Below are 23,101 nucleotides of genomic sequence, written 5' to 3'. Positions count from 1 at the left end.
TTAGATTCTCCAAGTAAGAGAGAACATCTGATATTTATGTTTCCGAGCCTGGCTTATTTCATTTAACATGATGATTACCAGTCCATCTATTTTCTGACAAACAGCATTTTTTCTTGTTTTGTTTTGGGTTTTTTTTGGATTTGGTTTTTTCGAGACAGGGTTTCTCTGTATAGCCCTGGCTGTCCTGGAACTCACTCTGTAGACCAGGCTGGCCTCGAACTCAGAAATCCGCCTGCCTCTGCCTCCCAGAGTGCTGGGATTACAGGCGTGCGCCACCACCGCCCAGCTAGCATTTTTTTTAAAATCCTGAATAAAACCACTACTGTTAAATAAAACATTTTCTTTATCTGTTGATGGGCATCCTGGCTGGTTCTATAAATTGGCTACTTTTGTTTCTGTTATTCTGCAAATAGCTGTGGTGAATTCATAGTTTTTAATGTTATTTTATATGTAGAATTGCTAATTATGAGGAGAAAGACCTAGAATATTCTAATCTATTTTGACTTACTGAAATATATGTCATTCCTATTCACATAGTTCAAAAATCAAAATAAGAACAAACAATTAACACTTGCTGTCACTAAAATCCTGGCCATTGCTTTACCTCCCTGGGACTGGGAGCAGTGTCATTTTAACACTTTTTAAGATTTACCTTTGTTACAAATGAGCAGGTACAGTCTTTTATGTTCAAAGTGGTGTATAAACTATTCAGAAAATTCCTGTGTGGCACCTACTAATTGAACAAAAAGCATTCTATCACAGAAAGACAGTGAACTGTAGAAAAAGTAATTAGCTAGTTTTGCAGATTCCTGTGATCTCAGCACTTGGGAAGCTGAGACAGGAGGATAACCACAAGTTCAAGGTTGGCTTGGGCTACATCACTAGTTGGTTCCAGGACAACTTGAGCTGCGGTATGAGACTCTTTCAAAAGAATGCTGGGTGTAGTGATGCACATCTTTAATCACAGCATCGAAGGGACCAGGAACTCACTGTGAGAGGCCAGCCTGGTTGTCTAAGGAGTTAGTTACAGGCCAGCCAAAACTACATAGCAAAACTCTGTATCTAAAAAAAGAAAAGAAGAAAATGATTAGGTAAATAATTGTATATTATGCTAAATTTATATAGAGAAAGGGAAATTAGGATAAGGATTAGTTGTTCAAAGTTTGAAAGCATGTTAGATGGGGTTTGATTTGTTTTGTTTTGAAGACAGGCTCTTTTTGTAGATGAGACCAGCATTAACTTTAGTTACCTGTCTTAGCTTCCTAGATGCTGGAATATACCACCATGTCTTGCTCACATCGCTGCTTTACACAAGATGGTTGAAATGATGACATTTAGTTTTACTTTTTATATATGCATGAGTATTTGCCTTTGTGTATGATCCTATATTGTATGTGTGTCTGGTGCTTGCAAAGGCCAGAAGATGGGGCTCGGAACTTGTGGAACTGGAGTTATAGATGGTTAGGACTTGGCATGTGGGTACTTGGAGTTGAACTTGAGCCCTCTGAAAGAGCAGTCCATGCCCTTACCCTGTGAACAATCTCTCTAACCCACTAATTTGAAAGGAGAGAGTTGGTTAAGAAAGATGGAATCAGAAAGTTCATGTCAAATAATAGTCAAAGATGTTGGTTGACTAGATCATTGAGGCAGTAGTGGAGACTGAGGAGAAACGAGGGCTTGATGATGTTGTTATTTAAATTCCATTTAAAGACAAGACTAACAGGTGGTAATAGGGGACAAATATACTGGAAAAATAAAACATGTTTCTTTGTAATATTCCAAAAGCTTGATGACATACCTTACATACTCTATCATTTTGCTGTGTGAGTGCACATGTATATATATCATATATACATACATACATACATACATACATACATACATACATACATACATACACGTCTTTATGAATTATTTAGTTTGAGGGTAGAGCGGCTCTATGACATCTTTAAAATTGTTGAAACTTAACACTGAAAATTGCTCCTGAAAGTTTTAAAAAGTTAGTCTATTCTATACAAAAATGTCATGATTTTTCAGGTGAATATGGCTTTTTTTTTTCCTTTTACTCTTACCTAAGTATTATTTATTACTGTGGATGTTTTTAAAGTATCATCTTCTGAGTTGTTCTTTTGGTCCATTCCTTAAACCATATTTGCAGATGGGAAATAAGCGGTGGAATTCGTTAGAAGCTCCAGACTCAGTGCTGTTTCCATGGGATGTGAAGTCTACTTACATCAGATGCCCTTCATTTTTTGATAAACTTGTAAGTACTGTTTGATCTTTTAAAGATTGTTACAATTTAAAAAAAAGAAAGGGAAAAAAAAAGGATGGGGGAGAAAGAGAGTTCAGCCTTTTCAATTTTTTCTTTTTAGACCAAAGAGCCAGCTGCATTCCAGCCTATTGAAAATGCTCATGTCCTATTGTATTTGGGAGACTCTGTCACTACAGATCATATATCACCCGCTGGAAGTATTGCTAGGAGTAGTGCTGCTGCTAAGTATTTAACAAACAGAGGGTATGTATGTGTCCATGTCTCTGGTTGCTCTCCCTCTTTCTCTTGTTAGTAAGAGGCCTTTCTTACTGTCATAGTCATAGACCCAGTAAGTCCTAGATGCACTATCTTAGGGGTCTCATTGTTCCCATGGTTGTCTTTAGCACCTTGAATCCCTTTCCTTATAATGTTAGAAATTGAAATCACTATTTCTAATTTACCTTTTTCAAACTAACAAGTAAATGAAGCCTTTATAATCTAAAGAAATAACTGATTATTAGCAGTAATCAAGCTTAGTTTGGCACACCAAATGAAGCCTGACCATTTGGTTCTAACCAGCTTCCCGTCATTAAATTGTAGCAAATGTGTGCTACTTCATGGGGCTATAAAGTATGTGTCAGTGAGGTTAAGACTGATAAATATCAATATCAAAGAAGATTGAAAGGGTCAAATTTGAATATCCTAAATATATAGGAGGTAAATTATTTTAAAGATGTTTTACTTGTGTACGTGTGTGTGCACCTGTGCTTGTGTATGCACCATATGTGTACTGCCCATGGAGACAGGAAGAGGATATTGAACCCTTTGGAGCTGGAGTTGTGAGCTATCTGACATGGGTTCTATTAACTGAATTCAGGTTCCCTGCGAGAATAGCAAGCAATTTTAACTACAGAGCTAAAGAGATACAAATTTAAAACTAGAAAGGCATTTTTTTCATTTTTATGTAAGTAATAAAATAGGAAGTTTTTCTCAAAAGAACTGTTTTGGTATCAGAAAGTTTATTTGTAGTGTTGATTAACTTTTGGACATTATTTGTTACTTGAACAATTCAAATGTCAAGATTTTTCATTGAAATGCTATATAATAATTGAAGCTATGAAGCTTGATTTGACAAAATCATACTGTAGTTTTTATTATGAAGTTTCTTCCTAATACTTTTTACTGCATTTTTTTAAAGAATAGTTTTGGGGGACAGGGCATGTATGTGAATACACTGTTGGGGTCTTCAGACACACCAGAAGAGGGCATCAGATCCCATTATAGGTGGTTGTGAGCTACCATGTGGTTGCTAGGAATTGAACTCAAGACCTCTAGAACAGTCAGTGCTCTTAACCGCTGAACCATATCTTAGCCCCTTTACTGCATTTTTATTTAGTACGTATGTATGTGTAAACATGCAATTCAATTCTCTGCATGTACCCTGGGAATCTGTACTTCTGTTGTCGTGACTCGACCTGCCGAGCCGTCTTGCTGGTGTTATCTCCTCATATTTTTTAGCTATGATTTCCATTCTGTTCATAATAGTAATTATCCTCCACAGAGAAACATCAGTTATATTCTTTTAAATATATGGTTTTGTATTATTTCTTTTAATCTAGTAGTTTTTATCACTTTAGAATTTTCTGAAAGTATGGACATCCAGAGTCTATACTAGTGTTTCTCAACCTGTGGGTCATGAGCCTTTTTGGGGTTGAACAAGCCTGTCACAGTGTTACATATCATATATTTCCTTTATGATTCACAAGTAGCAATATTACAGTTATGAAGTAGCAAAAAAATTATTTTATGGATGGGGGTCAACTGGAACATAAGAATTGAATTAAAGATCATAGAATTTTAGGAAGGTTGAAAACCAATGGTCTCTGTCATTCTATTCTGAAGTGAAAAGTTTTTTTTAAGTATAGAAAAAGTTCAAAGTATTGATGCTTCCATATAAAAGATCAAATGGAGCTGATAAAAATCAGTTGTTGATTGTTAAGATATTTTTATTCAGTAATTTATGGCCTCTAAAAATGTTCAGTGTGATAGCTGCTTACAGGGTAGATTGAGGCTTGAGTATTGTAAGTTTGAGACCAGCCTTGGCTATATACCTAGGTTGTTGCCTTTTAAAAAGAAAGTGAGATCTGAGATTTGCCTCAGATTATTGAGGCTGATTAGCTAAGAAACTATGTGTTTGTAGATCAGTAATAAACACAATAAACCCATATATAGTCATTGTATTCTCTACTTACTGTATTAGCTTGAGATTGACTAAAGTTGTGGGGATGGACAAGAGCTTTTAACAGGTTTTACAGCTCAGTAATGTTATCGTTTTCTACTTGGCATGAAAACTGTCTTTCGTAATTTTTTATAGCCTTACTCCCCGAGAGTTCAACTCTTATGGAGCCCGAAGAGGTAATGATGCTGTCATGACCAGAGGCACGTTTGCAAACATCAAGCTTTTTAATAAGTTCATTGGGAAGCCAGCTCCCAAAACAATTCATTTCCCATCGGGACAGACGGTGAGGATATGTACAAAAGTGCCGTGGCCGTTGCTCACTGGATCAGCCTCTGTATTAAATGTTTTCTGTCTGCTTGATCTACAGCTCGATGTATTTGAAGCTGCAGAACTGTACCAGAAAGAAGGTATCCCACTGATAATTTTAGCAGGAAAAAAATATGGTTCAGGAAACTCAAGAGACTGGGTGGCCAAAGGGCCCTATTTGCTGGTATGGATCCTTAAATTTTATATTCTTAATCTTAATTTTTAATATTCTTTCTTGTCAGTAGCATCATATTAAAGTTTATTTGGCTTATTTGGGTTTTTTAATATGATAATTTGGATTGCACATTTATGAATTTAATGATAATTTATGAGTTAGATGATAATTTTAAATTTTACTTTTATTTTGCTACTCTGAATTTGATTAAACCTAGATTTCTTGTCAGTAGCATCATATTAAAGTTTATTTGACTTATTTGGGTTTTTTAATATGATAATTTGGATTGCACATTTATGAATTTAATGATAATTTATGAGTTAGATGATAATTTTAAATTTTACTTTTATTTTGCTACTCTGAATTTGATTAAACCTAGATTTCTTTTTTTTACATAAGTCTGTATGGAAGCAGTGAAGAGAGAAAAGTCTGTCTTAAACTAAGTTTCACGTATAACAATACCTTCTTTTCACTTAATTTCTGTCGAAAGACTCAGCTAGCCCAATTTCACACACCTTGACCAAATAAGAAACCTGTCTATTTGTATTTTCTCTAAGGCTATTCAGTTTCTTCAAGGACAATAACTTATACAGGAAGCACAGGTTAGCTCCATCCCTGTTTATAATCTGGTTTCTCAGGCCATCTGTTATCCCTGTCTCATGTCATATGTATCCCCCCAAAATCCCAGTGTGCCTCAGTTTATGACCTCAGTAGGAGGTTTGGACTTTGAATGAAAGTTGATTGAGTGGTTTTAAAAAATGTTATTCTTGAGCTAGGTGTGCAGCACATCTGTAGTCTAAGTACTCTGCAGGTGGAGGCACAAGGATCTCTGTGAATTTGAGGGTAGCCTGATTTACAAAGTCAGTTCCAGGCCAATCACGGCTATGTAGAGACCCTGTCTCAAACAACAATGACAACAACAACAAAGCAAGTTAATTTTTATGTATAAGTACAGGGTAAACAAAGTATCTGAACAAGTATATAGTACATTTGTGCAGTTCAGATTTTAGAGGAAGAAAGAAGATGAAGAATGTGTGATTAGGCGGGGGAAATGTCCTAAAACACGCTTCTGGGACAGTGTTTTTGTTTTTTGTTTTTGTTTTTTTAAGTGGAGAAGCCAGGTCTGGAAGCCAGGTCTAGTACAGTGGCTCTTAACCTTCCTGATACTGTTATGGTATTTTTCTTGCTTCATAAGTGTAATTTTGCTACTGTCATGAACCATAATGTATATATCTATGTTTTTTGATGGTGTTAGGCAACTCCTGTGGAAGGGTCATTGCACCCTTAAAGGGGTCGCATCCACAGGTGGGGAGCCACTGCTCCAACTCATTTTCTTTAGAGAATAAACATTTGCCAAAGTAGGGCTAGAGCTAGAGGTCTCCTCTCAAAACCTCAGTTCTATTTGCAGATTGACTCAGACCTTGATGTTGATAGCACTGTCTCTAAGTTCTAGTTCATCGGTCTGCCGAGTTAGTTATCTTTTTATTATTTATCACTTTCTGTTGTTGTTTTTTGATCAGGGTTTCTTTGTGTAGCCCTGGCTGTCCTGGAACTCACTCTAGACCAAGCTGGCCTAGAACTTAGAGATTCACCTGCCTTTGCCTCCCGAATGCTGAGAGGTGTGCGGCCTCTTATTAAAGAGCAATCTATAAAAGATTTCTGTAGATACCTTATACAACTCAAATCTCAGTAATGGGATATTCCATCAAAAATATACAAAGTCCAATGTAGATATTTTTTCCTTTAAAATACTATAAGGATAACATGGTGGTATACCCTGTAAACTCAGCACCCGGAGTCCAGAGAGCAGAGAGATTGTCATGATTGAAGCCAGTTTAGGCTACAAACAAAGATGATATAATGATGATGATGATGATGATGATGATGATGTAATAATAATCTCAAAAAGTGATGAAAGGAAATAAAACGGACATTCGTTACAGGGTGTAAAGGCTGTTTTGGCTGAAAGCTATGAAAAAATACACAAAGATCATTTGATTGGAATTGGTATAGCGCCACTTGAGTTCCTCCCAGGAGAAAATGCAGATTCCTTGGGCCTCTCTGGCAGAGAAGTATTTTCTTTATCATTTCCTGAAGAACTCTTTCCTGGAATTACATTAAATATAAAGGTAACTCAAAGATCCCCAAATATGTTACTGCATATTGTATACTCAGGTGTTTGGAAGTTGAGTAAGAATTGTTTCTAATTGCATGCTAATGTCAGCACTTGTAAGCTATAGCTCTTTCCTGTTAGTTTGTGTTATTAATATACCCATGTTGTCTGAAGACAGTAGAAGAAACTAGTCTTAAAAAAAGATGCCTGACAGAGAATTGGGGCTCCATTTACTTGTGCCAGGTTTTTAGCTCTTTCTGTTTTGATCAAAATATGACCCAGGCAACAATCAATTCCAAAGAGAAATGAAAGCTCAGCACTCAAGGTTGGAATAAGATTGTATAACTAAGGGAACAAAAGAGAGGACAGTAGGCATTACATGTAATAGACACGTACTGTCTAGTGAGTGTAATAGTAAGTGGTGCCTTCCTCGGGGAAGCCTAATCTAAGTCATGCTGCAGACTTGCAATCTGGTAGCTGCTCTTCAGTATTAGAGAGCAAAATACCTGGTTTTCTGTTTTTCTACTTGTCTCATTGGGAGGGGACTCTCAAGCTTTCAAAAGTGTATTGCACAATCAAAATTTGGAAAATTAGAACCAGGAAAATGTGGCCTGAAATCAGGTAATTAGTGACTGAATACAATTGATCTTCACCAAACAACACGTTAAGCTCTGACTCACAGGATATCTTTTTGTTTGTTTAAAGACGAGTACTGGAAAAGAGTTCAGCGTGATTGCGTCATTTGAAAATGATGTGGAGATAACTTTGTACAAACATGGAGGCTTATTAAACTTTGTGGCTCGAAAATTCTTATAGTATCTACTCACTGTGGCATCTTTGATGACTGGTAACTGCAAAGCCTTCGTCTGTGCTGGACCCAGGAATCATTGCCATGGAACTGCGGATAAGTTCAGAATGCTTATCTCATCCATGGATGTAAATGAAAATGAATCAATGTAGTGACTAAAAATGAAATCTTGATTTTAAATAATATACGAATGGTGCTATTAACATTGCTAAAATCAACGTGTGAAGTGTGTTGTGGAAGAAACCTGTAAGTATGGGGGGGGGTATATTTTATGAGAACATTTTGTAAATAAAGACAGGATTTGAACTTGTGTTGAAGATTCATATGGATAGCAGTTCTAAAGCTGTTTGTTTTGTTTTGCACCTTTAAAACTGGACTACTGTTTGTTGGTTTAAGAATAGCAAGTTGAAATAGAAGAATCCAGACTAGACCCTAAGATTGTGGGAATGGGTACCTGATTTATAAATGAATTTTTAATTGTTCTTCTTTTCAGAATTGAATTGGATACAGTTGGCATTCCCAGTTTGTAATGTAAGTCAGGTTTAGCCTTAGTATCAATAATGTCTGCAAGGCATAGGACCTGCCCCAGATCACAGTCCCTTTGACCAGTCTAGCCAAAATGTACTCCATGTCTGAAGCTAAACAACTGCAAAATATAACTGATTGTGTGGTATATCATGTATTAGTAAAATATATTTCCTATGGTACAGCCCTGCAAATTTTTCAGTAATTTGCCATTATGACCCTCCTACAAGCCCAAATACTGATATATTAATTTGGGCTGGATTGTGCTCATTTTACATGATACTGTAACTCCTATAACCTCACTTAGGTTTCACCAGCTGATGCTCCACACTCCTTTATGAATGCTGGAAACAATTTGAATCAAACTCTAGATAGATTTCCTTTAGACTTATAAATTATCCATCCAAAATTATAGATCTGCACCCTTAAGGTTTTTTGTTTGTTTACTGTCCTTTTAAGTTGACTTCTTGCTATTTGGGTCCTTATTTTATCTAGGATACATCACTCTGTTTCATTATGATTTGGTTTTTTAATCAAAATTGACCATAAAGATAAGACACTTGGTGGTCACTGCTGTTTGTGTGTCTGTCATGTGCTTGTAGTTGCATCTGTATCTGCTACACCATATCCCATGCTTAGTCCATGTTTAACATCATTTTAAAAGGTTGGAAATTAATTTTAGAAAGCCCCATACCTCTTTTTAATTATGAAGTTCAACTTAGCAGCAAAAAGTTAAGTGTAATGATTTTTTTTTAATTTTTTTATCTGATCTGTTCTTGTGCATTGCACAAAATGAAAAGTTCTTGTTTTATGCTGAACTTAAGGAACTACTGAACCAGTGGGTGAAGAGCACTGAGAACTTTGTATATGATCAGTCGTACAGTCTTTTGAAAATATTTTTCAAATATGTGCTTAGTTGGACTAGAGTTTGACAAAACTAGTCTCTTTAGTAAATGTTTTCTTTGCTACTTTGAAACCTTGCTGTGTTCTGGTAGATGCCATGTGTCTCTCTGGGCATGTGTTTTAATCTGTGGAAGCCTGAATCAGGAATGGAGAATTGACAAGTTGAGTATTAAAATACTGGTATACATGGCCTTGAAAAAAATGGTAATTCCAGGGGTATATATGGGGAAAAAAGGTCATATTTTGAAGGCATACTCCATCTGTAGTCTAAGATACAGGTCTAGACATAAATTTCTGAAAAATGGCAAACTCTCTATGAATCAAATTAATTAATTATTAATCAAATATTTCCAGTACAGTAATGGTATAGAAATTTCATTTCAGGAACAAATTGAAGGTTCTCTTAATCTCTCACCTAGAAACAGTGAACTAAACTCTTGATAAGCATGGTTTTAAATATGGGAGGACAAATAAGGACATGTACAATGTGTGTATCTTGTGATTCTGCCTCCAGCCAAATAATGCAAAAATGTGGCGCCTATTTTTATTGTGTTACTTACTTCTTTGTTGACTAATTTTAGTTATTTTCTAAAAATTACCAATATTTGGAGAAAGTGAACACACAAAAGCAAATCAGTATTTAGATTGTAGCACAGTTACCAACAGCAGCATTTAGTCTCTCAAGAACGCTGTGCTCCACGCTGGTGTGTGCCTTAGTTGTGCTGCTCATAAAATGACGGAAAGAAAAGGCCTCCAGCTGCCAGACTGCCATTGTTAGTTACTCCTTTAAGGTTCCCGAGATGGCAGGTACCTCAGAACTTGGATGAGAGGCACAGCATCTCTTCACCACACTGACAGTACTCGGATTTTCACGGGGATTGTACTAAAAGCTGTAAAGCTAAGAGCTTAGCCAGAGTCAGTCATTTGCGTATATAGTAGCAATGTAGTGTTCATTCCTCTCTCCATAGTAAGTGACAGGATAAGAAAAGCTGACATTTTTCAGAGCCTTTTTATCTTTGAGTCTAGAGAGAAGATGCCAAGATACTGGATAATGATACTGTATTTGATTTGGGGAGTGAAAACAGGGAAGGAAGTAAACTTTGGCTTTTTTTCAGTGGGGTGTTTTCCCCTTCAAGGTGACTGTGCTGATTTGTTTTGTTTGTCTTATCAATTTTATGCATAATATGTGACTGTAAAACCATATATATATCTCTTAAGTAATTACAAATCATTGTTATTTAAAGCCAACAAAATAGCATAACAGTTTTAAGTTCTATAATGTTAAGTATTGTATAGAAATATATTGGAGGTAAAGTTCAGTTATGAAATTGTGTATATGTTATTGATGCTGTAAATTATTTTTAATAAAGAAAATTGTATTATCACATTTGACTCATGTTGTATTTTATAGTAACTCAGAATAAAGCATGACTTAAATGGAATGCTATCCAGAAATCTTTTATCAAATATGTTCTGTAATGTTCAGATTTTGTTCATTCCTACCATAACACTCAGGGTATTTAATCTCACCACTATATCTCTAAGTTCCTTTATGTTAAGATTAATGAGAACAAAAGCCTAAAATACGGTTAATATCCACTTTAAAAAAAAAACAGTAAATGAATTCTGGGAGTATCACATGGATAGTCAAGTTATAGAGTCAGTTCAGTATGAAAGAGTAATCTGACCTAAATCAGGATCTTTTGTACAAATACAAGTCAGGCAAGTTAACATTCAAATGATGGAGAGTGTCCTACCAGGTGATCCATTCTGATACTGAAGTTTGGATGTTTAAAAACTGTATTTCACTAAGCTTAGTGTTGCTACCTATAAGTTCTGTGCTTAGGAGACTGAGGCAGGATTGACTGAGTCGAAAACCAGTCTGAACTAAAGCCAATTCTGTGGTAAACACCTTGTCTCAATCTTTTTTTTTTCCAAACTGAAATCTGTTTGTAGCTTATACTCACTGATTCTCCTTCTTCCTAATCTGACTGTTCTCATTTGTGTGACATGTTTAAATATGTATTTGTTATATAAATTGGACCTACTAGAATCTTCATACCCTATCTTTTGTGGTCATTGTTAACATTTAGGACAGCATTGGAGAGCTCAGTGATATGAATTGTGTAATACAGGAAGAGATGCCTTGGTATAGGATAGTGATGCAGTATGTTCTGGAACTTTTCACACCAAAGGTCCTGTTAATGGCGGTATTCACTCCTCTGCTGCAGTTTCATTGTTTGCTTTTCCAAAGTAATTCATGCATAACCCTAGGACCACAGTGAGCTAGGACCACAGCTTACTCTCCTAAAGTAAGTTTTGTAAATATGGTCAGTTCCTATGATTGGAAAGGATAGATCCAAGGGTTGAGGGTAGGTTGCATGTTTAGCAGGCTCAAGGCCTGGCAAATCCCTGTGTTGTGTGTGTGTGTGTGGGGGGGGGGGATTAAAGCCCCCTTTCTACTACTAATAGCAATCTAAGTGATTAAAGTTTGTTAAGACTTGGCATCCAAAGGCTAAAAAGGTTACAGTTTCAGATTCTAGGAAAATACAACAAAAGCAAATACCAACGTAGGTACATCCTGATATGTTAAATGTCCAGACTCCATATCAACAGCTGCCTTGGTACATTATCACTTGATGCCTGCTTTGCTTCCTAATTATAAGTTACTGCTGCTAGTCTTACTATTTTAATGAAAGTTGTTGGGATAAGTCTTAGACGTGCTAGACTAGGTTTAGGATGTGGTCAGCCCACATAACATTTCAGTCAGTGACAGACCGCACGTAACTGGTTCCTTGCATTGACATTTGCACAGTGAGATTGCCAAAGGATCCACTTCATAGAACATGACCCATCAGCAGATATTAGTACTTGAGAAAACAGGTCTTCCAAAGCAGGTGCTTGTTACCCTCACTCAGGGGCTGCTGGCATGGAAGCTGAGTTTTATGTATCCATTGTATTGCCACTGAACTGTGAACATCAATATAGGAAATACAAAACTACAAAATGGAGCCAGTGAGCTGGCTCAGTGGGTAAAGGGTGCTTGCTTCACAAGCCTGCCATACAATGTCTATCTCCAGAGCCATGTAAAGGCAAGGGGAAGAGCTCCACACAGCTGTCTCCGACCACATAGGTGTGTAGCGGCATGTGTTCTTCCTCATGCACACGTGCTTACACAATATAATTTTAATATTTTTTAAAACTACAAGAACACATTTTCTAGAATGTTTTATGTTGAGGTTGGACAAGGAGTTATATACTGAGGTCTGACACTGCCCTACTCAATTCAAGATCATGTATTTAATCTCTGCAAATTGTTTTTGTTTTACATTGTATATATATCCAACGTTGAGAGGAAAAAAAGGGTTTGGCACCACACATTAGCAACCTTAAAAGAGTTCATCCTAAAGAATTTGAAGTACACAGAAGCTGGGCAAGGTGGTGTATACATATCTCAGCACCTGAAGGTGATAATAGGATGGATGAGTCCAGCCTGAGCTATATGAGACAGTCTAGACCTAAATCTTAACCTGTATATAAAGTATAGGAAGATATCCTTAAAAATGGAGAAATGTCTACTTAAAGCAAAAATAGCAAGTTGCAGAAAGCCTTTTTTCCCCCTCTCCTTTTAAAAGGGTTTCCTTATGTAGCCCAGGCTGGCTACTCTGAACTTAGAATCCTGCTTCAACCGCTAGCATTACACACCCATCACAATACCACGCAATATAGTTCTAAAAAGTGTCCAGGGATGTCTGAGGAAATGGCTCGGTGGGTAAGAGTACTTGCCGCCCAAACATAAAGACCTGAGTTCAGCTGGGCGGTGGTGGCACACGCCTTTAATCCCAGCACTTTGGGAGGCAGAGGCAGGTGGGTTTCTGAATTTGAGGCCAGCCTGGTTTACAGAGTGAGTTCCAGGACAGCCAGGGCTACACAAGAAACCCTGTCTCAAAAAACAAAAAACAAAACAAAACAAACAAAAAAAAAAGATCTGAGTTAAGATCCAAAGAACCCATATTAAAAAAGCCAGATTAATATCTGTGTACGTTTCTGCCACCCTAGTGCTGGATCAGGGAGTTGAAAAATATGAACTCCCAAGTGAGAGACCCTGTCTCAAGGTGGGGAAAGCCCAGATCAGTTACTGGAAAAGACTGAAAATCCTCTTCATCAGTGTGTTGCATGGGCGCATACATGCATACCACATGTACACACACATCAAGCAGAATGTACAGGGAATGGCAACAGGGCATCCGGCTATATGGCCTAGCGTGGTGATTTGAATATGCTTGGCCCAAGGAGTGACACTGTTTGGAGGTGTAGCCTTGCTAGAGTAGGTGTGGCCTTGGAGGAAACGTGGCACAGTCCGGGTGGGTTTTGAGACCCTCCTAGCTGCCTGGGGATGCCTGTTTTCTCCTGTTTGCCTTCGGAATAAGATGTAAAAAGCTCATCCAGCGCCATGCTTGATAATGAACTGAACCTCTGAACCTATAAGCCAGTCCCAATTAAATGCTGTCCCTTACAACCTTGCCTTGGTCATGGTGTCTTCGCAGCAATAAAACTTTAACTAAGACATCTAGTGTCCTTGAAAATTAAGATTATCCAACTACCTTGTTTCAGAATCCCAGACAAGCTCTTGAGCACTTTCTCATTGTCAGAACGACCTAAATAAGGATTCTAACCCAATTTCCCAGCTCTATTCCTCCGTGTCAAAGCGTCATTCGTCATCCCAGATCTGAACTGTGACGCTAACAGCCCAGTAGGTGCTGTTTTCTTTCTCACTCTATTGTACTGAGTAACCCCGCTTGAAAACTGGCGCTGTCGCCCATGTCCTGAACGGGGAGTTGGAAACTACGGTCTGGTTAAGGTTCTGGGCTCTGGGCTTCAGTTCCCAACAGCCCAGACAGTGTAGATCTGTTTAATAAATGCAGCCTTTTCGGATTGGAACATTCTTGTACAAAGACAGCCCCGTTTCCTCACAGAGAGGGACCAACCCTTGCAGTTTCAGGACCAGGATTCCTTTCTGGGGAGAATGCACCTAGCCAGGCTCTACGAAGATGGCCTTCAGGATACTCGCTTCCAGAAAGAGCGGGAAGGAGTGAGGAAAGAAAGGCAAGATGGTATCTCTAATGGGCCAGCTTGCTGACAGACTTGTGCTCCTAGTCGCTGCCAGCCTGGTCAGAATTGACAGATGCCACTCAAATCCCCAAGGCCTACTAATTGGCTACTTGAGGGCCAATCAGAAACAAGGTTATGACTAGCGAGCCGAGATTGACAAAGTTGTCAGATTGCAAAGCCAATCAGAAGCCAGTTTTCTGAACTCTGTTATGGGTTGGGCCAGAGCTGTCAGTAGTGTGTGCTGACTGGGCAGCGGGATGTGGGAGGGGCCAATAGGAGGGCGGGGCTCGCAGCGGCGGCAGGCCCGGCCCCGCCTCCTGCACCGCAAATGCTTGCTGGCTGTGGGGAGAGAGTGGTGGGCCTCAGGACGTCCCGTCGCGGTGCGTGAGAGGAGGTGGGGGAGGCTGTCGCGAGACAAGTGTCTCTCTGAGGGAACATCGCTGAGAGGGGGCGGCGGGCTCGTGCAACCCTTGCGCTCCTCAAAATCGCTGCATGCTGACGGGTCAGGTCACTGTCCAGCCCGAGCCCTGCTGAGATCTCCGTGCGCAGTTTTGAGGGTCCCACCCTCCGCGGGCCTGCGTGCTTTTGGGGTGGAAGCCATCCTAAGGCTCCCTGGACCTGAGTCAAGGCCGGGGACCCGCTGTGGGCCACCTCCCTCCCATCGGTGTCTTTCGCTCCGCAGCCAGACCCACTGGAAGTGAGTCTTCCAATCGCCCTTGGAAGGAGACAGTGTAGAGTTCCTGCAGCTGCGAGCTGTGAGTGGCTGCGACCATTGAAATAAGTGCAGGGAATATCGCTGCCTGCTTCCCAGCCTTGGACGATCACAGCAGAGGGGTCGCTGAAGTCAGAGGTGGAAGAAGTGCTAAGGCAGAAGTCACGAGACTTTGTAACTCTTTAGGAGAAGGTGAGAGGAAAGCCTAGTTTCTGTATTATTTTTTTTTTTCTTGTGTACTTTGCACAAAGTGCAAAGTGTAAGATCTACTCCCTCTCCATTTCCCTCTTGTGCAGCGAAAAGTTACAGAGTCTGGTGCAAACCTTCTAGTTAGACGCCCTTACTGTTTGAGGGTGTTTTCCGGATCTAAATATTGCTGACAAGAAGTACACTAACACCTATATAGAACTTGCTCTCCGTTATCTCCACATACAGGACGCATTTGATTAAAATGGACGTCTCTGGTTTTGTTTTTTGTTTGTTCGTTTGTTTTGTTTTGTTTTTTAAGTTTTTTCTTTATGTGTGTTTACTTTCAGGTGCAGGTTTCAATATGTGTTTTTTCTTTCAGGATGTGGAGTTCTTCCCATATACAGCCAAAACAGAAAATATAAGCTCAAAACTCTTCAGCGAACTCTTTCAGAGGCAGTGTGGTTAAAGTTACAGAGTTTGGTTGCAGAGATGGTGCTGGAACAACTTTTCACAGTTCAGCAACTGTTTGGTACCAGGTTGTCTCGTGACCAGACCTGCCAGCAGTACTTTGCCCTGCTTTAGCAAACAGGACTCTGCAAAGAGATACTTAGCATTGCCCCCTTAAGGACATGGGGATGTTTTCTGGACATTGGCCTTCGCCAGTTGCCTTTAACAGTCTTCAAATTTAAGAGATTTTTCTTTTTGAGACAAAGTCTGTCACAGTAACGGGAGCTAGTTTGGAACTCAATAGGTAGTCTGGACTGGCCTTCAACGTGCAGCGATCTTACTGCCCTGTCTCGGGATTGGCAGGATAGCAGATGTGAACCACCACACTCAGCTCCCTATCAAGCTCAGTGCTTAATGCCCTTAAATTCTTCCAGAGCTGAGAGGATTTCATCTTGGAGTTAAAGCTTCAGTTCACATTACATTCTGAGCACCGGCCTTATTTTATATATATATTCAAAAGGAATGTTTAAAATTCTTTGTAAAGTCTTAAGGCCAAAAGCAGTGTGACCGGATGTACTAGTTTCCAGAAGTTTCAGGTGCAAAGGTTCTTTTGAAGCCCTGTTTAGGCTTTGCGATAATATGGTTAGTGTCGACACCTGAAGGACTAAATTTGCTTCTGAAAGCAAATACTGTGGTCAGAAGGTAAACATGAGAAGTGTTTGTCAAGAATACAACAGATTGTTTGGGCACATGATTTGTTTCGTAGAGTCCGTGCCATGCATGCATGAGGTCCCGAGTTTGCACCAAATTAAGCCAAGCATGGTGGTACATGGGAGGTAGAGGCTGGAGGATCAGAAATTCAAGGCTATCTAATGCGTTTAAGTCCAGCCCATGCTACTCAAAACAAACAAACAAACGAACAAACAAACATAAAAGAATACAACTTGGAATTGCAGACATGTGCCACTAAGCCTGGCATTCCCGTGGTTGCTGTAGATCCAAACTCCAGTCCCCATACTTATACATTTTCACCATCTGAGGTGAGACATCTTCCCAGCCCCCAAAGATGAGGTCTCAGCGGAACTGAATATTAGTTTGGACATACATTTCTCTGTAAAGTTGACAGACAAGCGAAAAGATTGGGTTGGATAATAACAAAATGCTTCTCTGACCTGTGTTTATCCATAGTACTGTAACTTCAAGTTGGGAGAGAAATTTAAAAATATTCACAGCCCAGGACTTTATTCATCTATTAATCTATCAATATATCACTTCTGTTTTGTTTGCTTTATTTGAGACAAAATCTCTCTATATTGCCTGGCCAGCCTAGAACTTGCTAGGTAGACCAAGCTGGCCTGTAATTTGAAATAGTCTTCCAGCCTATGCCTTCCAGGTCTGGGATTATAATGGTATGACCATTATCCTCTGACAGAACATCAAGTTTGTTTGTTTGTTTTTAAAGATTATTTTAATTTTTAAATGGCTCTCTATGGGTATAGTGTGCATGTAACTGCAGATGCATGCAGAGTCCAGAAAAGGCTGTCAGAGCCCCCCTGGAACTGGAGTTACAGGTGATGTAAGCCACGTAGCATGAAAGCTGGGGACCAAATTCAGGCCTTCTGCAAGAGCAGCAAGTGCTCTTCACTGCAGATCTGCCTTTCCAGCTCCAGGTCGTCTGCTTCTTCATCTCATCCACTAATTAACTGTTTAAACGTTATAGATAAAAGTCAAGAAGCATAGACTCAATATAGAAAAATAGTGGTCTGTCTGAGAATAATCATTCAAATAACTATTGTAATATGTCTGGCTCTTATTTTTCACCTAGGCATAATGTCAAGTGGAGATGGCCAGCAGTCACAGGCTTTGACCAAGCCCACTTTTACTGAGGCACAAGCCTCTGCACTGGTAGAATCAGTATTTGGGTTCAAAGTTTCTAAGATCCAGCCACTCCCAAGCTATGACGACCAAAACTTTCGTGTTCATGTTTCAAGAAGCAAAGAGACTACAGATGACACAGGTGAATATGTCCTCAAAATAAGCAATACAGAGTCTAGCCAGACTCCAGACCTGATTGAGGTGCAGAACCATATCATCATGTTTCTGAGAGCAGCTGGATTTCCAACAGCCTCTGTGTGCCGAACTAAAGGGGACAACACGATCTCTCTCATATCCATTGGTAAGAGATTTCCTATACATTCATATTACTGCATTTTGGCTACAGGTAGAAGCGCAGGTTCAAAAACAGGTTCATAACTCCAAGTGGAGATATAGTTTGGAAATGGTTTGAGTTAAGATCTACTGTAAATTTTATGCTAATAAATGTCCTGATAAATAATAACTAAGGGACCTGTAAACACCAGGAGAGCATGTTCTATTTTTATTTAACACGGAAAGAATATATGTGTTGCTAGGAATTGAACCCAGGCCCTTGCACATGCTAGGCAAGAACTCAGAAAAGTCACCTCTCCAGCCTCAAGAATGTATTATTTGACTGACTGCTGTGTTGTAGTAGAAATAGAACATGAAACTAGCAATCAAGCTTAAAAAAAAAGATTTATTTATTTTTATATGTAAGTACACTGTAGCTGTCTTCAGACACACCAGAAGAAGGCATCAGATCTCATTACAGATGGCTGTGAGCCACCATATGGTTGCTGGGATTTGAACTCAGGGCCTTCAGAAGAGCAGTCAGTTCTCCAGCCCCCCATAGCAAACAAGCATTTAAAACACCAGCTTGTCATTACTATGTTGTGGCCTTGGCACAGCACTTGAATGCAAGGCTGCAAGTTCTCATTGTTTTTATTTTTTTCAAGAATGATTGACAGGATGTATCATTCCTTCAACCTAGATAGTGGATCTGAAGTCAAAAGCTACTTGGTGAGAATGCTCACTTACCTCCCAGGAAGACCAATAGCTGAGGTTGCCATCAGCCACCAGCAATTATACGAAATAGGAAGGCTGGCTGCCCGATTGGATAAAGCCCTGGAGGTAAGATTTGGGGTCTTGTTTTGTTTGTAAGGAATTTTTGTTTGTTTATCTTTTTGTTTTTGTTTGTTTTGAGACAGTCTCACTAGATAGCCCTGGCTGGCCTGGAACTCACTATGTATACCAGACTAATGTTGAATTCGCAGATATCTTCCTGCCTCTGCCTTGAAAGTGCTGGGATTAAAGCCATGCATTACCACCCCTGGTGGCAATGAGATTCTTAAGAACAGGATGTTTTCATTGTATTCATTGTCTTTTAGACAGAATCTCATACACTATGGGGTAGCTTCAAACTCACTGTAAAGCAAAAGACTACTTTGAACTTCTGGTCCTCCTGCCTGTACTTCCTGAGTACTGAAATTATAGGCATGTGCTACTTTTTGCTAGTTTGTATGGTACTAGGGATTAGGCTCTGTATGTGCTAGAAAAACATGCTACCAACGGTGCTGCCTCCCTAAAGTAATTATTTATCTTTTATCCTTGATGTCTAGCACTGTGCAATGAACACATTGGGGGACTTTTAATGAGAGTAACACCAAGTCGATTCTAAAGTTAGGACTGCATGGATCGGAAAGAAAGGGAGGAAGGACACTCCAGGTGAAGGAAAGAGCACATGGAGTATGATGGATGGTCGTGTTCTGGAACCTCTGGATAAGTCACTGTGGCTGCAATATATAAGGACTATAAATGAGGCAGACAGGAGATAAAACTGAAAATTTAAGGTGGAGTCAGATTATAAGATACACATTCTATGACAGTAAAGAGTTGGATTGTCCCTAACACTTGAGAGACTGACACAGGAGTCTCATCAGTGTGTGCCTGCCTAGACACATTGTGAGACCCACCCCCTCCAAAGTAAGGACTCTGAACTGTATCTTACAGGCAGTAGGGGTCCTTGAGGGAAGGATTTTTTAAATATGTAAAACCTAACAATTATAGCACTCTGGGGTCCAGAAAGGTGTGGAACATCTAGGAAGCCAATTCAGTAGTCAGATAATCAATAATTAGTAAAATAAAAACAAAAACAAAAAACAATTTAAGGGCTTGAGTCAGGGAAATGTTTAAACTCCCAGTACTTGGGAGGCAGAAGCAAGATCACCATAAATTCAAAGCCAGTCTGGTCTACACAGGGAGTTCTGGGTCAGGACTATATAGCTAGGCTCTGTCTCACAATAAACAAACAAACACATTTTAATGTTTCAAGAGGTTTAGAAGACAATGTAACTTTATTTGGTGATTGTTTTAGTGTTAAGTCGGTAACCAGGGAAGGACTGAACAAAGTGTAGTTCCAGGCTTGTTGTGACACAGTCTCATTCTGAAGCAGGGAGCAATTAAAAAGAATTGAGAGGAGAATGAGATGAGGTTATTCTTTCAATCTCAAACATATTTGGAGTCTTCTAGAAATCAGTGAAAAGAAAACAGAAGGCTGTTTTATGTGGCAGTCTTTATGGCTGAAATGTTTCCTATGGGAAGAATTTTTAGGGTCTTATTTTTGTTTGTTTGCTGTATAATCTGACAGTGTTTATCAGGCATGGTGGTATATATCTGTAGTCCCAGCACTTAAGAGGCTAAGGCAGGAGGATTGATGAAAATTCAAGCCCAGCTTTGGCTATGTTCTACCACCCTAACTCAAAAAACAAAAAAACCGAGAGTTTTTGCCATTTAGTTGGTATGTTTAGACCACTTTACTCTTCCCCCCGCCCCCATTGAGGTATGTGTGACTATGTCTAGCTCCTATATATGTCTTGTACTTGATATTCACTGAACTTGTTTTCAGTACATGCAGTTAGATTGATTGGAAACCATTTGACTCTTTTGGGTCTTTTTTTTTTTTTTTTTTTTTTTTTGGATTTGTTTTTTTTTTTCGAGACAGGGTTTCTCTGTGTAGCCCTGGCTGTCCCGGAACTCACTCTGTAGACCAGGCTGGCCTCGAACTCAGAAATCCACCTGCCTCTGCCTCCCAGAGTGCTGGGATTACAGGCATGCGCCTCCACCGGCCGGCTTGGGTCTTGTTTTTAACCTCTTATAAGTGGGGCCAGATCTAGGTTTACTTTAAAAATTATGTAATGCAAAACCCTTCTGAGTTCTCTGCCCAATATCCTATAAACTGATGTTTCCCAGGGTGGTCAGTAGCCACAGACACTGTTCCCAGCCTCGCCTATGTACCCAATAGAATCCCTTTCAGCCCTTTCAGATGTTCCTTTCCTCAGACTTAACACGTGGGGTGTATACCAATGCATCAAATTCTCAAGGAGGACTTGGTGTTTTCTCTGCAGCTCTGATCTTTGGGAGTCTGTTCTGCATACTGTAGCCGCCTTGGTCTTCCTGGACTCTCAGCTCTATCTCTTCAACTCATTGAACTCACTGAGCTCTTCCTGAGTCTTCCCTCTGCACTGAATCCTCTGTCAAGGGAGTGAGTGAGTAGGGACAATCTCGTCTTACTTGTCTGTCTTCATTACTTAATGTCAGTGACTTAAATAGTCTTCAGTATTTTAACTTTTATAACTGGACAAACCAAGTTGGTCACATCTCTTGGCCAGAACATCAAGGCCATGTGACTATCTAAATAGTATTAATTTACCCTGCTATCCCAAATAGTAATAACCTATTTTTCTGTTAAATTAAAACCCTTTAGCTACTCATTATTTAAGAAAAACTAATAAAAATACAAAGAAATATCAGAAGTTACAAATTATCCCATCCTCTGGAAATGATGCTCAATAATTGTTTATAAACTTTTTCTACTGCATTGTTCACCTATTCAAAAAATTGTATTGCACATAGCTGTGGGTGGTGAGCATGTTAAGCATTTCAATCAGAACACTTTCTAATTTACTCGTGGATGTTCATTAAAAAGTGCATTTACCAAGAAAAGAAGAAGAAAGAAAAAATGCATTTATGTCTTTGCAAAGTTATTTTTGGCACCAACACAAAGACATGAATTTGGGTTCTAATACTCACATAAAAGAATGGCAGAGTATCTCCCAGCTCTGTAGAGGCAGAGGCAGGAGGCTCCTTGGGCTCTCTGGCCAGCCAGTCTAGCCAAATTGGCAAGCTCCAGGTTCAGTGAGTGACCTCTTCTCAAAAAATAAAATGGAGGGTCTAGCAAATGGTTAAGCAGTAAAGACTTACCACCAAGCTTGAGACCTACATGGTGGAAGAAAAAAATTGACTCCCACAAGTTCTGACCACCATACTCATGCACACATAATACACACACACATAAATTTTTTATGTTTGTATGTATGCACAACATATACATTCATACACATGTGTGCTCACACATACAAATATAAATAAATAAAAAGTGAAATAAAATGAAGAGAAACTGAGGAAGATGTTCAGTGCTGACCTCTGGCCTCCAGGTGAACACATCACATGTGAACATGTGCAGACACGCGCGCGTGCACACACACGTTCGATTTAGAATATCAATATATTTCTAATTTGAGTAATTATTTTGTTTTTATTTAACTATGACAGGGTCTTTCTGGAAAAGATTTATTTATGTGTATGAGTGTTTTGTCTACATCTGTGAAAGTGTGCTGCATGTGCCAGGTGCCCAAGGAAGCCAGAAGAGGGTGCTAGGTCCCCTGGAACTAGAGTTAGGGATCCTTGTGAATAGATGTGGATGCTGGGAATCCCAGTCTACTACCAGAACATCAAGTGCTCTTAACCACTGAGCCATCTCTCCAGCCCCTGAGACGGGGTCTTGCTCTATAGCTCTGACTGACCTGGAGCTCTCTATGAAGACTGGGTTGTCCTCAAACTTATGGCAGTCCTCCTGCCTCTGTCTCCCGAGTGTTGAGACTGCATGTATAGGGGATCATACCTGGCTTACATGTACTTTTAGGAGATTTTTTTCCCTATATGTTATTTTTTTTTTTATTTTGTTTTTTTCGAGACAGGGTTTTTCTGTATAACCCTGGCTGTCCTGGAACTCACTCTGTAGACCAGGCTGGCCTCGAACTCAGAAATCTACCTGCCTCTGCCTCCCAGAGTGCTGGGATTACAGGCGTGCGCCACCACCGCCCGGCCTTATATGTTAATTTTATTCAGGAAAACCTTTGATATGAGTACAGTCTTCTGTATTATATCTAGATTGTCTCTATAATATCCTCAAAATATCTTTCAAGTATGCTTTTTAAATAAGTGCCTCTTACATTTTTCTCCTTTAACATTTTAAAAAAAATGTATTGTGATATATTTAAGGTATACAACAAGTTGTAAGATGCATATGCGTATACAGTAAACAGCTGCTACAGTGGAGCACACTGTTCCCTCTTTCCCTCTTCCTGTGACACTCAGTTAACCCTTGTTAACTTCCTCTGTACCC

At 39.4% G+C, this 23,101-nt stretch overlaps 2 protein-coding genes across 4 annotated transcripts in view; both read left to right on the top strand.

Annotated features, from left to right (window-relative positions):
- Ireb2 (iron responsive element binding protein 2) overlaps positions 1 to 8,032 on the top strand; it is a 232,182-nt gene extending 224,150 nt beyond the window's left edge. For both annotated transcript variants that reach the window (XM_052188295.1, XM_052188294.1), the window contains 6 exons: positions 2,159 to 2,263; positions 2,373 to 2,515; positions 4,626 to 4,773; positions 4,858 to 4,980; positions 6,915 to 7,100; positions 7,790 to 8,032. In XM_052188295.1, coding sequence (XP_052044255.1) covers positions 2,159 to 2,263; positions 2,373 to 2,515; positions 4,626 to 4,773; positions 4,858 to 4,980; positions 6,915 to 7,100; positions 7,790 to 7,900 — 816 coding nt within the window. In that variant the 3' untranslated portion in view covers positions 7,901 to 8,032. The remainder of the gene's footprint in view (positions 1 to 2,158; positions 2,264 to 2,372; positions 2,516 to 4,625; positions 4,774 to 4,857; positions 4,981 to 6,914; positions 7,101 to 7,789) is intronic.
- Positions 8,033 to 14,735: 6,703 nt separating this feature from the next.
- Hykk (hydroxylysine kinase) overlaps positions 14,736 to 23,101 on the top strand; it is a 24,372-nt gene continuing 16,006 nt past the window's right edge. Inside the window, exons 1-4 of one of the 2 annotated variants that reach the window (XM_052188304.1) lie at positions 14,736 to 14,812; positions 15,115 to 15,336; positions 17,606 to 17,956; positions 18,629 to 18,768. In XM_052188304.1, the coding sequence (XP_052044264.1) occupies positions 17,611 to 17,956; positions 18,629 to 18,768 (486 nt within the window). In that variant the 5' untranslated portion in view covers positions 14,736 to 14,812; positions 15,115 to 15,336; positions 17,606 to 17,610. Of the gene's footprint in view, positions 15,337 to 17,605; positions 17,957 to 18,628; positions 18,769 to 23,101 lie in introns of both variants that reach the window. The other variant, XM_052188305.1, reaches the window with a different exon arrangement.

The sequence above is a fragment of the Apodemus sylvaticus genome, chromosome 7 (assembly GCF_947179515.1).
Source record: "Apodemus sylvaticus chromosome 7, mApoSyl1.1, whole genome shotgun sequence".
Taxonomy (NCBI): Eukaryota; Metazoa; Chordata; class Mammalia; order Rodentia; family Muridae; genus Apodemus; species Apodemus sylvaticus.
Note: the sequence above shows the minus strand (reverse complement) of the source record. Positions and strands in the feature narration are given on the sequence as shown.